General features: G+C 42.6%; 1 protein-coding gene across 2 annotated transcripts in view; it reads right to left on the bottom strand.

The window, feature by feature from the left end:
• Window positions 1-3,684: 3,684 nt before the first annotated feature.
• The window catches only part of abcc1 (ATP-binding cassette, sub-family C (CFTR/MRP), member 1), a 51,328-nt gene continuing 35,747 nt past the window's right edge, over window positions 3,685-19,265 (bottom strand). Inside the window, exons 19-31 of one of the 2 annotated variants that reach the window (XM_012860936.3) lie at window positions 19,033-19,207; window positions 18,742-18,808; window positions 16,403-16,526; window positions 15,417-15,624; window positions 14,331-14,641; window positions 14,028-14,227; window positions 13,216-13,342; window positions 13,002-13,103; window positions 11,688-11,834; window positions 11,420-11,578; window positions 10,467-10,633; window positions 9,925-10,119; window positions 3,685-4,866 (exon numbers count right to left, since the gene is read on the bottom strand). In XM_012860936.3, the coding sequence (XP_012716390.2) occupies window positions 4,758-4,866; window positions 9,925-10,119; window positions 10,467-10,633; window positions 11,420-11,578; window positions 11,688-11,834; window positions 13,002-13,103; window positions 13,216-13,342; window positions 14,028-14,227; window positions 14,331-14,641; window positions 15,417-15,624; window positions 16,403-16,526; window positions 18,742-18,808; window positions 19,033-19,207 (2,091 nt within the window). In that variant the 3' untranslated portion in view covers window positions 3,685-4,757. Of the gene's footprint in view, window positions 4,867-9,924; window positions 10,120-10,466; window positions 10,634-11,419; window positions 11,579-11,687; window positions 11,835-13,001; window positions 13,104-13,215; window positions 13,343-14,027; window positions 14,228-14,330; window positions 14,642-15,416; window positions 15,625-16,402; window positions 16,530-18,741; window positions 18,809-19,032; window positions 19,208-19,265 lie in introns of both variants that reach the window. The other variant, XM_012860927.3, reaches the window with a different exon arrangement.

The raw sequence follows: 19,265 nt of genomic DNA, 5'->3' as shown, positions 1-19,265 counted from the left end.
AACATCTCTGCAAACCTCACACATCCTGCACACACACTGTTTAGATGTGTTTATGTCTTCCAGCCCACGCCACAGAATAGTATTTACAAAAAACAGACATTTTCTCCCTCCAACCTTTTGCTGATGAACAGAATAAACACCTTACAATAAGCAGATAGCCAGTTTGCATTTATCTTTTTATTTGTATATGCACTGTATACTGTTAGCACTGTAACTAAAGTCAACTTCAGTAAATAGGCTTAAATCAGAGGCAACTGGACTTTCGCCCAGTTTTTCTGAAAACGTTTCAATACCTACCCTCGAGTCATTCGTGAAAACACTGAAACTGGAAAAAAATTTAAGTAACAGAGGGTACAGGTAGGTCAAATGTACAACATAAGAACAAACTTTATTATAGTTATTTTTTATGTGAAAGTTCTAAATAAATTGTATACTCAGAAAAAAATGTGTACAACTTGATAATATATTTTAAACATGTAAAAACTGTGCACTAAATATTTGTGCAGATATAAAAGATTAATAAGACAATGGAAATGTGCAAATCAGGACAGGGCTGGGGAAAAAAAACACAAGTTTCTTATCTCCCACCACCTGAACTTGGTTGAAGGCTTTCTAGGACAGAGCTGGCCTTCCTGATGAGCCTGTACTGATGTACAGAATACGTCAGAATTGGATTTGGAAATAACTTTGAAAACCAGATAGCGCAGAGGTAGTGAGCACGACCCATGCATGGAGGCCTTAGTCCTCGACGCGGCTGACCCCGGTTTGATTCCGGCCTGTGGTCCTTTCCCACATGTCCTCCCCCCTCTTTCAAACCCCCTTTCCTTTCAGCCAACTTTGTACAAATGAGACACTAGTGCTACAAAAAAAACAGAAAAACAATATAAAAAAAAACAAGCCCCGCTGGAAGTGTGTGATGGTAATGTGAAAAAATGTGAAGATGCTCTAAGGGTAAGAATACCTCTGCAGGGCACTTTATGGACATCTGGGGAAATTAGTGATCCATTCAGACATTTTAAGAGTTCCTGCTAACAAAGAAAATCTGAACATTTCTCTGTTGAAAATAATTTTCCATGGAGCAGTTTGGTGGAATCTACGGTTGTTGATCTGCCTTTTAGTTTCACTAAGGTTCTGTAAGACGGCAGCGTACTCCTTGGACACGAGAGCGAATGAGGAAAGTCATTCCTGCTGGTTTCACAATAATGTGTCCCTCAATCTGGTATCGTTGGATGGCAGCCCACTCAAAGCTCTAATTCCAGATCTGAATAATGACAGATGTCTGCATATTCAGTCCTGATATTGACAAGAATACAGAGATCAGATTTGTAGGCTTCAGCTTTGCTTGAGTCCATTCTAACCATAAAAATGTTTTTGGTACAGATTGGTTGGTTGAAGAGTATCTGTCTCATTAGAGAGGAAGCAGTTAAAAAAAATAGACAGACATTCCTCTTCAAAGCCTTATATTATAAAAAATTAAGTTTGAGATCCACTGTGACTAGAAAGAAGAAATCTTCATATATTTCAGTACATGAGCACAAAATGGTGTATGAAATGACCTATAGCCCAGGTTAAATAAATAAATAAAAATCCCACAACATTTTTTTTTTTTTTTTTTACAAACATTTATTTTCTGTCACCTGTTGACCCAAATCAAATTCTCCATAAATAAACGTTCAGTATTCGCTTAATAATCATAATTCCATAGGACTAATAATTAACTCTGTCCACAGATTTTTAATATGTGAAGAAACACAGCAAAAAAAAAAAGCTTTTCACAGCAAATGTACAAAACAGTCCAAGCACAAAATTTACTTTGCCAAACAAAGAAAAACAACAAGAAACATTTTAACATAAATAACAGAAGAAAGCTTTCATTGGTCTGTTTGGTCTGTTTGACAGCAGGAACCGAGGGTTCCACTGACCAAGCAGTCTGACCGCTATGGACACCCAGCTAAGCTTTGCTTTCTGCGCCGCGCCGTGCCGGCACACCTTTGACCGAGGTCACTGAGCTGATGGTGTTTGCTTGTAACAGAAGTCTCAAAACTAAATAAAGACATCAACTCCAACATTCCTATATTGCACTATTCCATGAAGACTGAGTTTTTAACCATCTAGATGAATAAAAACAACTTTAAAGAGCCCCTAAAGAGCTCCTGAGGTTTCAGACAGAAAAAAATCCCCCCAAAAGTTCTGGCTGCCATCAAAAACCAGGTGTAACAGAATCTTATTGGCACACTTAAAGCAAATGTTAAACTCATATTTGTCCAAACTGAGAGTCCTGTGTAGAAAAAAACCCAAAAACAAAACCAGTTATGATTTATAAAAGTGCTCTCAGTGCATTGGGAACCTTTGGGAGCTTTTCTGCATGTCGTTTCAAAAGCTTTGTATTGTATAACATTGGTAACCATCATGGTGAAGAAGAAAAAAAGAAAAACAAATAGAAAACTGTCTCTGGAAACCAGGTCTTTCTTGTTCCTAGGTTACCTTCTTACCTTAAAAGCTGTAAACATCTCCATAAAAACGGTACCAATGTCCTCTTTTAGGAACACCCGTACCTAATCTGATCAGAACTGATCTACATTTAAGTCAGTGTTCTGCTGCCTTCCCCCACAGCTACATAAAAAAAATACAACGCATGACCCCCCCAACAAATGTCACTTTACATAAAACAAATTCAATCTCTCAAATCTCTTAACCAGCTCCTTGAAAAAGCAAACTCCTTGAAACCAAAGTGTGGTTTTCTATCATATATCCTGCAGCTGAAGCCTCTAGCACAATCTGAAGCTTTCGTGAAGACATCAGCTGTGCAGGAAGGAGAGAACCAAGACAAACATGCCGTCCAGCTTCGGTGAAACACATTCCACCAGAGGTTTGTGCGTGTTTGGTAGTACAAAGCACGTCGGTAAGAGACCTCCTTCCTCCTGGTCAACATCCCACAGAGGCACCAAGACCAAACAGCTCTGTCAGAGAATGGTTGGGCCCAGGTAGCAGGCATATTTTTCTACCAATGCAACATAAAAGTTGAAGGTTTTACATTTTATGTTTTAACCTCAAACTTCAAAGTATTCTGTCAGGGTTTTATGCGACAGTCAGACCAAGAAAAGAGGGGTGCAGAACTGTGAAGTCTGATCAGTCAACAGTTAGTAAAGCCTGTGAGGACCTCAGAGGTTTGTTATCAGAGAGCAGCCAAGGGGACCGCCGTGTCTCTGGAGGAGCTGCAGAGGGCCACAGCTAAGGGGAGAGAATGTGTGAACACGATGACAAAAAGTCTGCAAATATTTATGTAAAAGTAGCTAGAAGATAGTCATTGGTGAAAAGTCCTGTGTAGTTTGCAACAGGCTGTGTAGAAAACACAGCAAACATGGGAGAACATGCTCTCTTCAGACTAAAGCTGACATTTCTGGCCTACATGCTAAACACTAAGTGTGACTGAAAACTGCACATCATCCTGAACACACCCTCCCAGCGGTGAAACAGGACGGGCCCCCCACCCCAGAAACAGAGAAGCTGCTCAGATATATGGAGATATCTTCATCACAGTCCAGGAGGAAAGCCTGTTCAGAGGCTGCAGAAGACCTGAGACTGAGCAGGAGGAGCAAGACAGCCACCCGAACATCTAAGCAGAGAAGTGGCGGTTCTGCTGGGTACTGACCCAGGAAGGCTGAATAGGATTATGCGCTACACTTTTTTTTTTTTTAGAATTTTTGAAATGACCTTCCCCTTTCCATCTACGTCACTATTATGCACAGCTTACTGCTGGTTTATCGCATACAAATCTGATAAAATACATGGATGCCTGAGGCTGTATGGTGAAAATGTTCAAGTGGTGTGGATGTATTTGTCCTCAGCAATGATCATTTATGGACAGAATTCTATTCCTATCTAATCCTGAACCACTGTGTGATTCTCATTCCTGAGCTCTTCTTATCCTAAACGCTGTAGCGGACGTTTCACCTCTCATCCACAGGGCTTCCTGGGTTCTCCAGGGAACCCAGGAAACCTTGGTGGTGAAACGTCTTCCCGAATCAAAGAGACCGGGTCCAGCTGCCGTCTAATTCAGCACTTTGAGCGGTCATGTCCTGGATTACTGAGAATCTACACCAGCGTAGACGTAACCTCTGTTTACTTTACATTCCAGCCGAGTGATTTCCATGTTTGAGAGTAAAGCCGCAGCCGGCTGAGCTCCCCCTCCTGGCTGGGAGACAAATCTGCTGCTACTACTCCTAAAGTACAACACAAGACAAGACAAGACGATTGTTTTAGAAACACCCAGGATGATTGCTGGACTTGTGCAGCCCAGTGAGATCTGCAGCTGGATGATTGACAGCGTTTATGGTGTGTGTATACACAGAAAACAGAGGTGTGCGTCTTTTTCTTCTTAAAAAACTACATTTTAAATGATATGAAGGCAGCTTTTGGCACGTATGGTGTCTGCACCCTCGCCTCAGCAGTGCTAATCTCTGTTGGTAACATAGCCTCCATATGACGACCGACAGAGAAAGAAATTGGACTGGCCAGAAACCACCAGGATGAGCACAGACAGGAAGAAACAAGAAGCTTAGGACAGGCAGGAACCAAACCATGTAGCTGAGGATGGAACATTAGGGTGGAGTTTGGTAAACGAAACCATTTACTGTCATAAAACAGTCCTTTTTCATTTGCCTGCCGCTCTGAAAGAAAACCATCCCTCCAGTCCAGAGCCGGGGGAGCTGGGAGGCTCGGTGACGCTGCTGAACAAGGCTAAAAGACTTCCTTCTTCAGACCAGTCCAGCATCTTTGGCCATTTTGTAAAACACTCCTCTGTGAGCGAGGAGATTGGACGGGGAGTCGAACTCGGCCATCTCTCCTTTGTCCAACACCAGGACCCTAAAAGACACAGAGGGGTTATTGTTCACGCTGCACAGTTCAAAAGCAGAACTACACACAGACGACGACATTTTGTGGCTTCAACCTGGTATTTGATATTTGTTTACATGTTTCTATGGTAAACCTTAAAGGACTGACTGATGTGGTGATCCGTTCTAGATTTTTATTGCTAGCCTGACAAGTTCAGGCCATTTTTTTGACAAAATGTTTCTTTTCAACCCATTCACTGGTGGTCCATGTGAACAGCTGCCACTCAGGGCGCAGCCCCTCCCTGCCCTAAAATGCCACAGTCAGAGCAACATGGCAGAGAGCACCCCCCGCAGATCAAAATGTTCTCTTGCTAACAGCATTATAAAGTTAGGAGTTACTTCCTCACTAGAAATGGTCCTCTGAAAGGTGAGGCTGTTTAGCTGTGAATTTGTCCATTACAAATATGTGCATAGGAGGCGACGCGGGAGAAGGGCTGGGTAGCAGCAGGAGTGAAAGTAAAGAGGGGCGAGGCTGGTAACACGTCTTGTTTTGGTCTACAGACAGTGCTCAGGCACCACCTAGTGGTAAAATATTGCTTATTGCTCCTTTAAAGGCTGTTTGAAATCAGCACAACAGTCCGAAGATCCTTCCTTCCCCACAATAGAGTTCTGACTGTGGACCAAAGGTCAAGGAAAAGGAGCAATAAGCAGACATTGTTCTGGTTTCTATTCCTGAGTTCTCATGGAGTAACTTTGGTTGACGGCCTCTCCTGGGAAGGTTCACTTCTGCTGCAGGTTTACTCTACTCGTGTGTCATGATTCTCATTGTGGTTCTCTGGAGTCCCAACGCCTTAGAAATAGCTTTGAAACCCTTTCCCGACTGTTAGATGCCAGCGACTTAGTTCTCATCTGTTCTGGAGTATTGCTGGATTAGAGCAGGGGTGTCGAACTCTATGCGTCCTGTAACTTTTAGATGCGTCCCTGGCCCAACACCCCTGAACCAAATGATTGAATTAGCTTCTTAGTATGCAGTCCTGCCAATGACCTGTGCCCATATTCACAAAGAATATAAGTCTAAAAGTAGCTCTTAGTGACATCCATTTAGGAAAAAGTAGCCAGGTGAACCACACCTAGCAACGGGGTCAACCACACTTCCTCACCAAGATAAAAATTGCTGTTGTCTCCTTACTGGATCTCAGCAGCGACCTGACTGAAGACTCCTAGGTGGGAATCTTTAGGCTAAGTTAGGAGCTCTCTGAGAACCTTTGTGAAAATGGGCATAGATTATTTCACTCAGGCGTGTGGGACCAGGAATATAAATGAAGGACTGTAGTTTGACGACCCTGGGTTAGAGCATGATGTGATACTTTTTGAGATCTTTCAGCCTACTTCATGTTGTCAAACAGGATATAATTAAAGTGACTTCTAGATTTTACCGGTCATTACTCAGGCCTGGATGTGAAACTGCAGCAAAAAAAGCGTTTAATCACAAGCTTTTTCCACCAAACACTTTAGGGTGGAATTAAAGGAACCATCTCTGATTTCAAACCGTGAGTGAGGAGAACAGTTTAGCTTGAACTGTTCAGTCCTCAACTGGTTTTCCCCAATAAGAAAACCCTCCATCTCTCCCTCCTGGTCTCCTCCCAGTCACATGCCTCAGGCTTGTGCACAATCCTCCAGAGGAAACAAGGGTTCATTCAGGGACTTTTCTTCAATTTCTTAGACATAAATGGCCTAAGTCACGGGTAAATGACATTTTCTCATATGAATGGTCAACACTGACATGCATGCCATGCTGTTCTGTGCTGGAGGAGCTGCTGCTTAGCAACGGCTCCACACCTCGTTGTGCCGTTGGCAGAGAAAGTTGTCCTGGGCTGTCCCCAGTTCACTGCTTACTACAACTAAAAAAGCCGGAACTTGCTTGATCGTGCAATCAGTGAGTCAATTATTATCAAATTACGTCTTTTAACTCATCATACATTGCATAAGAAGTATTTGTCTCAACTAGACAAAAATAAATGTGGGTATAGTTCCTTTAAAGCAGGTCTCCGTGTGTTCTTTAAAAAAGGATCGACCCAGTGAGGGGGTAGGAATCAGTCCGGTTCTGATTGAACCGGACTGATTGATTCAACAAGTAAGGCAGTCACAGCCCTCCATCAGCTGACTTGTACAGGGGTGAGACGGCTTCGTTGTTAGAGGGAGTGACGTTTGGTGTGTTTTACCAGCCAACCGCAGGACATAAAACAGAAACAAGACATAGGGCTGGACGATATCGAAAAAAAAGATAGTGATAAAATAGAAATCATATTGTGTTGATATCGATAATTATCAACAAATTCAAAACATAGATTATAAGTGCAGCCCTGGCCATTTTATGCTGTTGCTTAGCAACCTATTTTTAGATACAGGACACACAAACACTGAATTCAAATTCAACCCTTTATTCAAGCAACTTTATACCAAAACTACAAGTTTTTAAAATAGGAAAAAGAACACGTGCTCTCTGAACTCTTTGAAGGGGGCGGAGCTTGCTGAGAGAGGGCTCCTGGGTCTGCGTTTGTGATTGGTTGCGAGGATGTAATGACTAATATTAACCTATAGGGCTTTAATGCATAAGTGAGGAAATCTGTTATTCTACTGAACTTTATATTGAGCCTTTTTTCTCCTATCATCGATATACGTCTGTCGATCAATATATATCCTTATTGAATTATCGTCCAGCCCTAACAAGACCCTGAAATGAGTTCCAACGAGAAGAGTGAGAAGCAGAGAGTTGTCATTTAAATGTAGAGCATTTTCACAACAGGATGGCTCCACTGAGTTCCCCCATCATACTTTTGTAAAGAATTCAATGTGGGGACGTCAGGCGCAGAGATCAGTGTTGCAACGCACCGTCGGCTGTATTGTTACAGAATTCCCAGCTTTGGGGAATAACGCCGCTTCCACTTGTGATTTATGAATGGCAAGAGGCCGTACAGAGGCAGATCTGTTTTTTTCAAGGGTTTTGATGGAAATGTTGAGTAAAAGAATCCATTTAATTCATGACTTCACAAGGTTACTTTTTCACAAACGGTCAGATATCGCTTGAAAACAGCTTTTCTTGTAATTGTCATTTAAAATTTTGCTGGAATGATCTGAAACCTTAAAGTGTGACACTATAACAGAAGACTTCTGTATGTGGGTAACTAGATTGTAGAGCACCGTATAGCCATTATGTCAGGGTTTTGCTTCCCCACTTGTATCAGGGGGTCCACTAATGTAGCACAGATGAGAGGAATACTAAACAGCCCTGGCGGTAACTTCATACTAGCATCATTGTTCTGAGTCCTGTTCATTTTAAATTAGGCAGTTAGTGAATTTTATTTTGTCTGATAGGTCAGGATAAAAAGTGTAGAAAAATCAAAACTTAGCATAGATCTGTGAAATCTGGCATCTAACGGCAATAGGATGCTTTCGCCCCCATCCTACTTCACTATCTCAGCTTCTAGTTGATTTTCTTACTACGCTTCTTTATGGTGACCCAGTTTTATTCTCCCAGTCCTCGGAGCCCGTCCCTGTTTATTGGGATTTGTTAGATTTTTGAGAGATTTTGTAATTTTTTGCCTTGTGACATGCTCCATCCTGCAGGAAAATCCACAGACCATCACCTCTTTGTTCGTGGATTGTTGGAAGAACCTGAATGTTTTGATCCAACTGTTTATTTTTGGCTCTGTTCTTGGACAGAAATAGTACTGGCTGGACACTCCTGTATGTACAAGCCTTCTTCCCAGAGAAACTGAACCTGCTGATCTTCTTTCAGAAACAGCTGCGCCATAAACCAGCGAACCAAGCTGCCTCTGGTCGTTGATGGCTCATGATGTGGACTGGACCCCAGCAGGGTCTAATCAGTTTCAGAAAACTCCTAAAGGGTTAAACTATCTTGTGACACAAAGGAACCTTTTCATTTTCGCAATTTTAAAGAAACTTTCAGTGAGTCCAGCCAGTGTGTGTTAATGGCAAGAAATGAAGTCATGAAGTAAGCACAGTACAGAGGAGTCCTCTGACAGCACAGGGTGCTCTATTTTTTTTTACATCAGAGTCTGGAGCTGCAACACTGGTTTAGTCCAAATGAAGTCAGCAGATATATGAGTCAGTTTCTGTTATTCTGATGTTATTACTACATTTAATGCTTGTTGAAGCGCAGTGGTTTTCCATCCATCCATTCTCTTCCGCTTATCCAGGGTCGGGTCGCGGAGGCATCCAGGAGGCATCCTAACCAGATGCCCGAGCCACCTCAAGTGGTTTTATGTTTTAAATTTGACCAATCAAAAGCAATACTAAAATCTGGAGTTTTAAACATGGTAATTCCAACCACCTGATTGGCTGCTGTTGCCCATGAGCCTGCCTCTGGCTGCCCATGAAAGCTCTTCTATCTGGACCAACTAAAAACGAGCTGGATCAGCACTGGGTTTTTTTGGTGCCAGTTTGTTTCATTTGTTGGAAACCCAGAGAAGCACTGGAACTGGTTTTGGAGGTAAATGCATCGACATCTCTTCACAGCATTGACACCAAAACTTTTTTTTAAAGCAATCTTCTGTAAGGTGCTTTCGGGGGGAACAGAAAAAAAGAGCTATGGTTATGGTTTACCACCAGCTGGTCCTCAGTCAAGCCTGATCCGATTGGAAAAATCAGGTAATTCCTCAATGCTCTGTTACCACGCTCTGCCTGTCATAAATGCTGCTTTCAAACTAACCCACTAGCTTAAGTCCCTTGTTTAAAATCATTCAACTTTTTAAAAATCTTGCTAAGTCTGAATTGCCTGTTCCAACATTTAACATGATGCAGACATGAAATCCTATCACAAGTATTAACAAATATAATATCGTCTTAATATGTTTTAAGTAAAATATAAAATAGTTTTGTTCATAGAATCTGTGACAGAAATGAAACCATCAACAGGGTTTTCAGTGATGAGATTAGTATGAACTACAGTTATTTATATTATATGAGCTGACACACACACACACACACACACACACACACACACCCACACACACACACACACACACACACACACACACGCAGCCAGTGCAGGTGTTGCGCAGCAGACCTGGTGTAGTCCATGATGGTGTTAAGGCGATGGGCTATTGTCAGGACGGTGGAGTCGTCAAACTGGGAGCGGATGGTGGACTGGATCAAGTTGTCCGTCTCCATGTCCACGGCTGCAGTGGCCTCATCCAACACCAGGACTTTGGTCTTCCTCAGCAGAGCTCTGGCGAGGCACAGCAGCTGCCTCTGACCCACGCTGAAGGAAAACACACAGTCTTAAACAAGCATCAGATGAACTATTATCACTTAGAACGGGCGGCCAGTTCTAAGTGATAATATTATCCCAATAAAAAGTGCAACAGTATATAGTTATCGGTAAATAAATGATTCAATGGAAATAAGAGCAGAACTCTTTTCTTAAAGAGTGTGATATAAGAGTCACATGGTTAGCTAAAATATTCCAGTGGCTTAGCTGGTGACCTTACAGACAGAAGCTATACCTGCATTTCCCCACTGTGGGGCAATAAAGGACATTTCTCTTCTGTTCCACCCAGGAACTTAAACTGCCTACTGTTTAGAGAAACGACACGAAGCGCTCCATACCTGAGGTTTTCTCCTCCTTCACTACACTCATGGCTGAGTTTGTCGGGCAGGCCTGAGACAAAGTTCTTGAGATGGGAGAACTCCAAAGCCCTCCAGATTTCCTCATCAGAGTAGGAGTCAAAAGGGTCGAGGTTCATCCTCAAAGAGCCGGAGAACAGCACGGGGTCCTGAAACCAGGACAGACAGCCATGTCAGGAATACTAGAGGTGTGTCCTTAATGAGCCATCCCTAACTTTCACCGCCTGCTATTTAATCATTTGTTTGCTTTTTAGGTGAAAATGAGTCCAGTCGACCTGAAATCTGTAACATCTTCCCGTCACAAAGCTTCACCCTAAAGGTTCAGGTTAATAACAAAATGAATCCCTCGACCGGGGCAGTTTTGCTCAATAATTTTTTCAGTTCTAAAATTCTGTTGCAGTAAAAAGTCAGTCTAGTCCCAATATCCAATGTCCCAAAGTCTTCAGACACGGGAGCTGTATGTTCTCGTTGTTGTTATGCTCACACACAAGCCTGAATACGTTCTTTTGCCTTTCTGATGAGTAAGCTTATTTCTCTAGTTAAAAATGTCAGCAGTCACTGGGAACTGTAACAGATCTATTTTACAACGTCTTTATTTGCAGTTTTGAGTGGAGTTTAACCTCTTGGTATGGTATTATGTCAAACCTTGAACTTGAGTTATTACCTGATCAGAAAAATGTAAAAAAGTTCCAGTTATGAGTCGTACAGTGAATGATAATTGACGTCTAAGTCTTTTTGAAGCTAAAGTGCACCTTTTAGGGAAAATAGTCCACTTTTCAGTGGCAGCCTAACGTGACACAGCTCTCCCTTTAGCAGAGATCCGCCTCACATTAGTTGATTGGTCCCTTGTCATCTCTCCTCCACTGGAATCGCATGTTTCCAAAAGCAGCAACGGGATCAGGTGCTGCTTGCTTCCCTAAGCCCTCTTTACTGACCTGTGGGATGATGGTGATTCTGGAGCGCAGCTCGTGGAGGCCTAGGCTAGCAATGTCCACTCCATCTATGAAGATGTGGCCCTCTGCTGCTTCAATGATCCGGAACAGCCCCAGTGTTAAGGAGGACTTCCCTGCACCAGTCCGCCCCACAATCCCTACCTGATGGCAACCAGCAGAACATCCATGGTTATGATGAGTGGACTCAATTCCTCTGGAGCTCACCCACAGTGAGAGCTCCTGAGCTTATCACAGCCACAGTAAGACCCACCTTCTCGCCTCCGTTAATAGTGATGGTGATATTGCGAATGGCCAGGTCCAGGTCGTGGCGATAGCGCAGCCCAAAGCCCTGAATATCTATGCAGCCCTGAGAGGGCCAGCCAGGGGGAATGGTGGGAGGCTCATGTTGCCACTCTGCCTGTGGGTCAATGACACATCACATCACATCACAAGCTCATCCAAAGTCAACCAGGAAAACACCGTGAACACTTTGTCTAACATAGCAGGAGCTAAGGGCACCAGTCAGGCCTGCACATTGTTGCCATCATTTCTTCCATCTGTTTGAGTTCTTGCTGCAGTGGCCTCTTAAGCAGCTGACACCCTAGGTGACCACCAATAGGGCTGCGTATCATCTAGAATGAGCTGATTTGATACGATTCTCGATACATAGCTCACGATACAAAACTATTCGGTATAGCTCAGCTTGATTTGACTCTAGTATCAATATTTATTACTTTCAAATTAATGCTCAGTTATTCAATCAACAAAACCAGCCAAATATTATATTTTTGTTCAATTTATTGAACAGGAAATTTATTTTAACAGGAAAATAAAGTGGATTTGGTTCAATGCATTTAACATATTACAGAAACAAAAAATCTGCCCAAACATCGGTTTTTAGGGACGAAGGCGCTTCTAAAAAAAAAAAAAAAAACTATACAAATAAATCAATTTGTCTCACATGCACTTCTTCACTATGAACAGTAATGTAATAACTCCCCCTAGGGGTTGGGAGGTATATGGACATTGAAAGCAATAATATAGATATGAAATCGTTTTTAAAAACATCGATATTAATCTTTGTATTGGATACACAGCCCTACCACCTATATAACCTACCCCAGAATCCAGCCCTAAGGCTATATCCTCCTCAATCTGACCCCAACGACAAGACATTGTGCTTTTGATTGTGATTCGATATGAATGCCTCGTAGAAATGCTGATGGCAAAAAATACTGAAATGCAACATCATTGTCCCCATGTTCTTTTAGACCATAAATCAATAACACCAATCTGAAAAAGTACTCTGCTTGTTTCAACAACGTATTTTCAGAAATGTGAATTTTCAGGTAGTATAATATAGAACTGAGTCTGGAAACACAAAGACTTCTCCATTTTCTTTGCTCCCAGTTTTTGGGAGAAAATGTCCTGGTTGGATGATTAATTTTAAAAGTTTCTAAGATAGTCTCTGCTCTTATCCAAAGCATAAAACCCACATCACAAAAAGGGGACCAAACGTCAACCAGCAACCCCATGTTAGGTGTCGTTCTGAAGATGGTTCTGCACCAAAGAAAGTGCTGCGTACCTCTTTCTCAGTGTTGCAGTACTCCTTCACCCGCTCCACAGCCACAATATTTGTCTCTACATCAGAGGACATTCTCACCAGCCACGTCAGTGAGGCAGTCAGCTGCAGACAGAGGTAAGGGGCAAATCCTTATTAAGCAAATCCATCCAAGACTTACAAAAACATATCGCTCCACTGATGCTGGTGTTGACAACTAGCAAAGTGTTGCCTTTACCTGCAGGGCGTAGGAGATGGACAGCCCCATGATGCCGGGGCTGAGGCTTTCTCTGGCTATGACAGCAAACAGGGCAGCAAACGACACAATGCAGTTGCCTACAAACTCCAGCCGAATTGCCAGCCACCTAAACAAAGCCAGGTTCAAAAACAGGTTCAGCTTGGACTGAAACAGGAAATACGGAGGAGAGGAAATCAGAGACGCAGAGACTTTCTCTGGTGATCAGAGTCTGACAATTTTAAGCTCAACCGGCCCGGACCAGAGGTCAGACACAAGAACCCAGTCTTTTTCAGATCACTGAATCTACTTTGCTTAAACCATTGTTCGACGTGGAAGCAGTTTTGAGTGAAGACGACTCAAAATTAGCTGTTTTGGTATCAGTGAAGGATTTAAAATAAGGTCAGATGAACAGAGGAAGGTTTAAGTAGCTATTGAAAATAATCTTATCCAGCACGTTAAGACAAGTCGGGATAAATTCCAGACTTCTTTGGCCTCAATTCTCTACATTTCTTTAGTACTTTTATTGATAAAAAAAAAAAAAAAAACTCTGTACGAAATATGGCAGGTATTTAAATCTAAAAATACCAGGAACAGAGGTACGTCAGGCAAAATGGAGAGAGAAAAAGAAAGAAACCTGCTAAAATGGCTTTAAGTAGAGTAGAGCTTTGCAAAAACCTTTGATTTCTACTGGTGCTTATCTCAAGAAAATATAAAGCATGATTGATTTCTATGATTTATTAAAATTATAACAATGCAGCTGTATTTCAGAGATTGAGGAGAGAGAGAGGGAAGAAAATAGCCGTGCTCCTAACCTGTTAGCTACTATACCAGGGTAGTAGGCCTTCTGGTTGTGGTCTACCCGGTGGTCACTCTCATGGATGAACCGCTCCTGCTCACCAAAAGCTCGGATGACAGAGGTGCCCAGCAAAGTTTCGTTGAAGTGGGTGTAGATTGGTGAACGGCTGACCGACTCGAGGCGCTTCAGCTGGCGAGAAGTTGCCACGTAAAACCTCTGGACACACACAGCCGACGGAAAGCACAACAGTTTCAGTCGCGTCGACGAACGAGTCAGAGCTGCACCCAGAGCAGAAACACAGGATGTAGGTTTTACTAACCTGCACAAAAAAGTAGAGCAGCCCAAGGAAAGGAATGATGATAGCCACAAGTGGTGTGGCAAACAGGATGATGAGACAAGAACCCAACACGTTGAACAAGGAGCCCATGAACATTTTAAGGATGTTGGGGATAACGGAGTCAATGGTGTCCATCTCCTTGGCAAAGCGGTTGACCAGGTTGCCGCTCGGGGTTTTCTCAAAGAAGGACATGGGTGAGCGCAGGACTTCGTATAATATGGACTGGTGGAGGAAGCGGGAAGCCATTATGCCCCCGATGGAGATGGAGAGGGAATAACAAAAGACTGCTACACCTACAAGGTAGAGAAAGGTGAGACAATTTACAAAGCTGAATGAGGTACTTCAAATACAACTCCTCACAAACATATACATGCCCCTTTTCATCTGTTTATTTTATAGACCAGCAAAAAGTACCATTAAATTGTTACATGGAAGTAAAAGAACCAGGATTGTAAAAAAAAATTAATAATCTGATAAATGTGCTATGGATGCTAAAGACGAGCATTCCCGGAGCATGGTGCTGGTACTGCCATGACTGGGCTGTGTCTAGCACATAGCTGGTGGCACAGCCCCAACAGGACTTTGTTCAGCTTTCTTCTTGATGCAGCATGCACGACACACTGTTCTGTCAACAGATTCTCCCCCTACAGATTCAGTAATGGATCTCTGCAGCTCCTCCAAAGTAGCGATGAGCTTCTTTGGTTGCTTCTCTGACTAATTACCTCCCTGCCAAGCCAGTCAGTTCAGGTGGAAGGCCATGTCTTAGCCAACAGATGGCTTGAACAGAGCTCTGTTTGGATTCTTTCTAAGTAGTGTTGCTCAAGGTGGCATGTTGGAGTAGCTCTGTTGCTTTCATTTAGATTCATTTCCAAAAACTTTTATTCCTCTCTTTTCTGTCTGAAACAAATGTCTCTTACTTTCCACTTTATAATTATGTACTACGTTCTGTCACAAAAAAAATCCCATTAAAACAAAAAGTAACATGATAAAATATAATATGAATAAGTTTTAAAGACACAGCACATACAGAACCGTAACGCATAAAAAAAGCCTTATTTTCGGACTTACCTTGGGTCAGACCCAAACCACCGTACACCCCCAGTCTCATAAGTCTGTAAGGCTGAGTGCCATTGACCACCGGGTCATCAGTCCACAGACTGAGCCAGTAGTTGGAGAAGAGGGAGACCACATGGTGGGTCAGGAACAGCAGCAGACTGAAGCAGGACAAAAACACACCGATGGCTTTCAGATACGCCCAAAATATCACCATCTTGACCTGAGGAGGGAGAGGAGATGAGAGCATCTGGAATCTGCTACTACTTGCTAAAATAACAGTGGCCCCAAAAAAAGAACAAATACATATATTAATATGAGCTTTTAAGATGAATCAGATTTTTTGTCATGGGGCCTAAAATTCCTGGCGGCACCCTTGCCCACCAGTCCTGGTCATGTATCACAGCCAAACAGGCCTCTGTTTTGCCAAAACATTGTGAAGTGCAAGAGTTGTAATGGGAATGACCTTGCAAAAAAATTATAATCTGATTTCAGAAAAAGAAGAAATTAAGCATTAAGAACTGCAGTGTGAAGTAGCCTTAACAATCTCCCTTTCTATAACTAAATGGGATTTTTATCTACCAGTGTGGTTCTTCTCAACTATTGGACTAAAGTTGGAACAAATAACTTTGAAAGCCCCAACTTTGCAGTTTATAAAATAAAATTAAACAATTTGGACTAACACGTGTCCAAACTGCATCATACCTACAACACCACAGTGAGGCCCCATAAGGGCCCCAGTGGCTTAGAGATTGGTAGCCTATCTTGAACCCCCCCCCCCCCCCCAAATGCATTCAGACTGAGTTTCTGTTCAATAGACAGTGAAGCAATCAGTGTTATAAGGAACATGTTGCTGTCAATCTGGGGTTCCACTTACATTTTTATAAGCTGGTAGCATTCAGGATATGTTTCTATAACTTTTTCAATAATGCATTGAATAAAGGATAATTAATCCACACCACATGTATAATATATATTACTGTTTTTTTCACTCTACATACCCGCCCAGTGTTGGCTTTGTCAGCTTCAGTCAGCTTCCCTGTCTCGGCGTTCCTGGTGTTCTTGTTCGGTTCTCTGGCATCATTAGCCTCAGGGGACTTTTTGGATTCACTATTGACAGCTGGGCTGCTGTCAATAGAAGTAAAACACATGTTTGTAATGGTCAAAAAACTTCTTCATATCAAATGTTTGGTAAAAAGGATGTGTTCCAGCAAGAAAGGCAGAAAATTTGGGAGATTTGAGTCTCTTCATGTGCAGATTTCCAGTACCACTCTGTTTATATACACTAATTGTCGCCATAAATGACTAATTCATTTTGGGCTTATGATGATATAGTGCCATTCTTTATTTTAGTTGAAATGATCGTACAGAAACAACTCTAATATATTGTAAAAACAAGAAATGAGTGCACAAGTTTGAATCTAATTTGGATTTCCCCCCAGTCAATACCGTCTAAATTATACAAAGAGGCTAAAATACAGTATTTCACAAAAGTGAGTACACCTGTCACATTTTTGTAAATACTTTAATACATGCTTTCATAGGACAACACTGAAGATGTTACACTTTAACTCAATGTCAACTAGTAAAGTCTTGTATAATTGTAAATGTATACATGAAATAGCCTTTAAAATAGCCCAACATACAGCCATTAATGTCTAAATCACAGGTGTTCAACAGGATTTGGTCCTGGAGACATCCTTGGCCAGTCCAGCATTTTACCCACAGTTTCTTTAGCAAGGCAGCTCTCGTCTTGAAGGTGTGCCTGCTGTAGTCATGTTGGAATACTGCCCTGCAGCCCAGTTTCCAAAGATCCCCTGCTTTAGTAGGTAAATGGACTGAATTTATAAACAGCTTTTCTAGTCATACTGACTTAGGGCGCTTTACATCATAGCCAGATTCACACGACTACACTCACCAGCATGCAGACATTCATAGGTACACATGTTTGTAGGCAACATTGTGCGAAGTGGGAGGCAGGTAGGCACTTGTCAACCTGTGGACACTTTCTTTTTATTCATTTATTCATTTGACTGCAAGACAACTACTCTACCCACTGAGAAAAAGCTGTCCCAGTACCAGGCAAAAAGTACATGTTGGCATTCATGTTTCCGTCAATAAACTTGTAGCCAGCAGCCCAAACCATGACCCTTCCAACAACATGCAAGATGGTAGGAGAGGCACACTTGTCTTTGTACCCCTCACCTGGAATCAAATAAGTTGGTCTCATCAGACCACAGAACCTGGTCCCGGTGATCTATGTCCTCAGGCTGCTCGTCTTCGGCAAAACGTTTGCAGCTTTGTTGTGAATCCTCTTCACAAAGCTCTTCCTACTGGGACGACAGCCATGCAGACCCGTTTGATGCAGTGTGTGGCTGACCCCCACCCCCTTTAAGCTCTGCAGCAATGCTAGCATGACTTCTGCTTCCATCTTCAACAGACATTCTCTGGATATGGCCCTGAGTACATGCACTCAGCTTCTTAGTTCGACTACAGCGAGGCCTGTTCTGAGCGGAACCTGTCCTGCTAAACCCCAGTATGGTCTTGACCATCGTGCTGTGGACATTGGTGACGTGCGGTGCTACGAGGACAGGACTGCCTCGCTTGGATCATTTATAGAGAAAACGCCACAAGTGAGCGGAATTGATATGTCCGACCGCTTAAACAACCAGAGTTTAACTGCGGGACTGCAGTTCCACACATGTGGGAGACATTTCCGCTTCTCCAACCTGAACACGGCCATCTAAATCCTGGCCAATCACAGCAAAGCAGTCGGACAGCCTTTGAGTAAAATGTTCTGCCCAGACGTTGTGTCAAGAACAATGTCTTGACACAACGATCATTGTCCTGTTGGAACAGCCTGTTCCAACAGGACAATGATCCTCAACTCACATCGTCACTGGATTATGGGCCACACTCAAAAGTGGGGTCTGTTTGAGGATATGAACCCATTTAAACATGATGTAGCATTTCTGGTAATAAGTGTGGTCTGATATCCCTGTGGAACTACGCCAGAGGCTTGATGATAGCTTCACAGTAACTTTAAGGGGAACATTAATCTAAATATCAATGGAGCTGCAAGTATTTGAGTTTCTATGTAGATTTGGCTTTGTACCTGTGTGGAGCTAAAAAAACTCAACATTAAATTCAAACTTGCAGATCAGATTCTAAGATTTGAGTTGATTGGTAATCCTTCTACCCTGGAAAAATAACTGTTCCAGCTCAACTTTAAAGACATAGATTAAAGGCTGTTAATGCCTATGATGTATGCATGTAAACCTCTGACCAGAACTGTGTGTTCCAGATCTCCCTGAGCTTTATTTCGTCCAGATCCACTCACCCAATGAGAGCAGGCACAGCACCGTTTTCCACTGCTTTGGCTCCAGTCTTGGCGCCTGTTTTAAACTCTAGGGCAGGGAACACAAATGAAAGCTTAGCGATAGAGGGCCTACATCTGAGTCGTACCTGCAGCCACCACAGGAAACCTTATGATCCAGAGGAGAAATATTCTTAAGGCAACCATAAGAAAAATCTACCTACTTTCTCCTGAGTGTAGAAAAACAACTCCTGCAATCGGCAGCGATGAATAAATAAATAGTAAATGAAATAGTAGTAATGAAATGTTGCTTACCACCGTCTTCAGCTTGGTCAACAGTGGTGTATGTTCGCTGAAACTCAGCAAAGGCGCCCTCTTTGGCCATGAGCTGCTGGTAGGAGCCTACCTCTGTGATCTCCCCCTCTACCATGACCAGGATCAGGTCGGTCTGGGGAAGGTAGCTCAAACCATGGGTCACCAGCACTCGAGTCTGCAAACATCCAACACAATCGGCATGCTTCTAAGTAGAAAGTCATTAATCCAGTAAC

Source organism: Fundulus heteroclitus, chromosome 16 (assembly GCF_011125445.2).
Source record: "Fundulus heteroclitus isolate FHET01 chromosome 16, MU-UCD_Fhet_4.1, whole genome shotgun sequence".
Taxonomy (NCBI): Eukaryota; Metazoa; Chordata; class Actinopteri; order Cyprinodontiformes; family Fundulidae; genus Fundulus; species Fundulus heteroclitus.
This window is presented reverse-complemented; position numbering and strand designations above follow the sequence as displayed.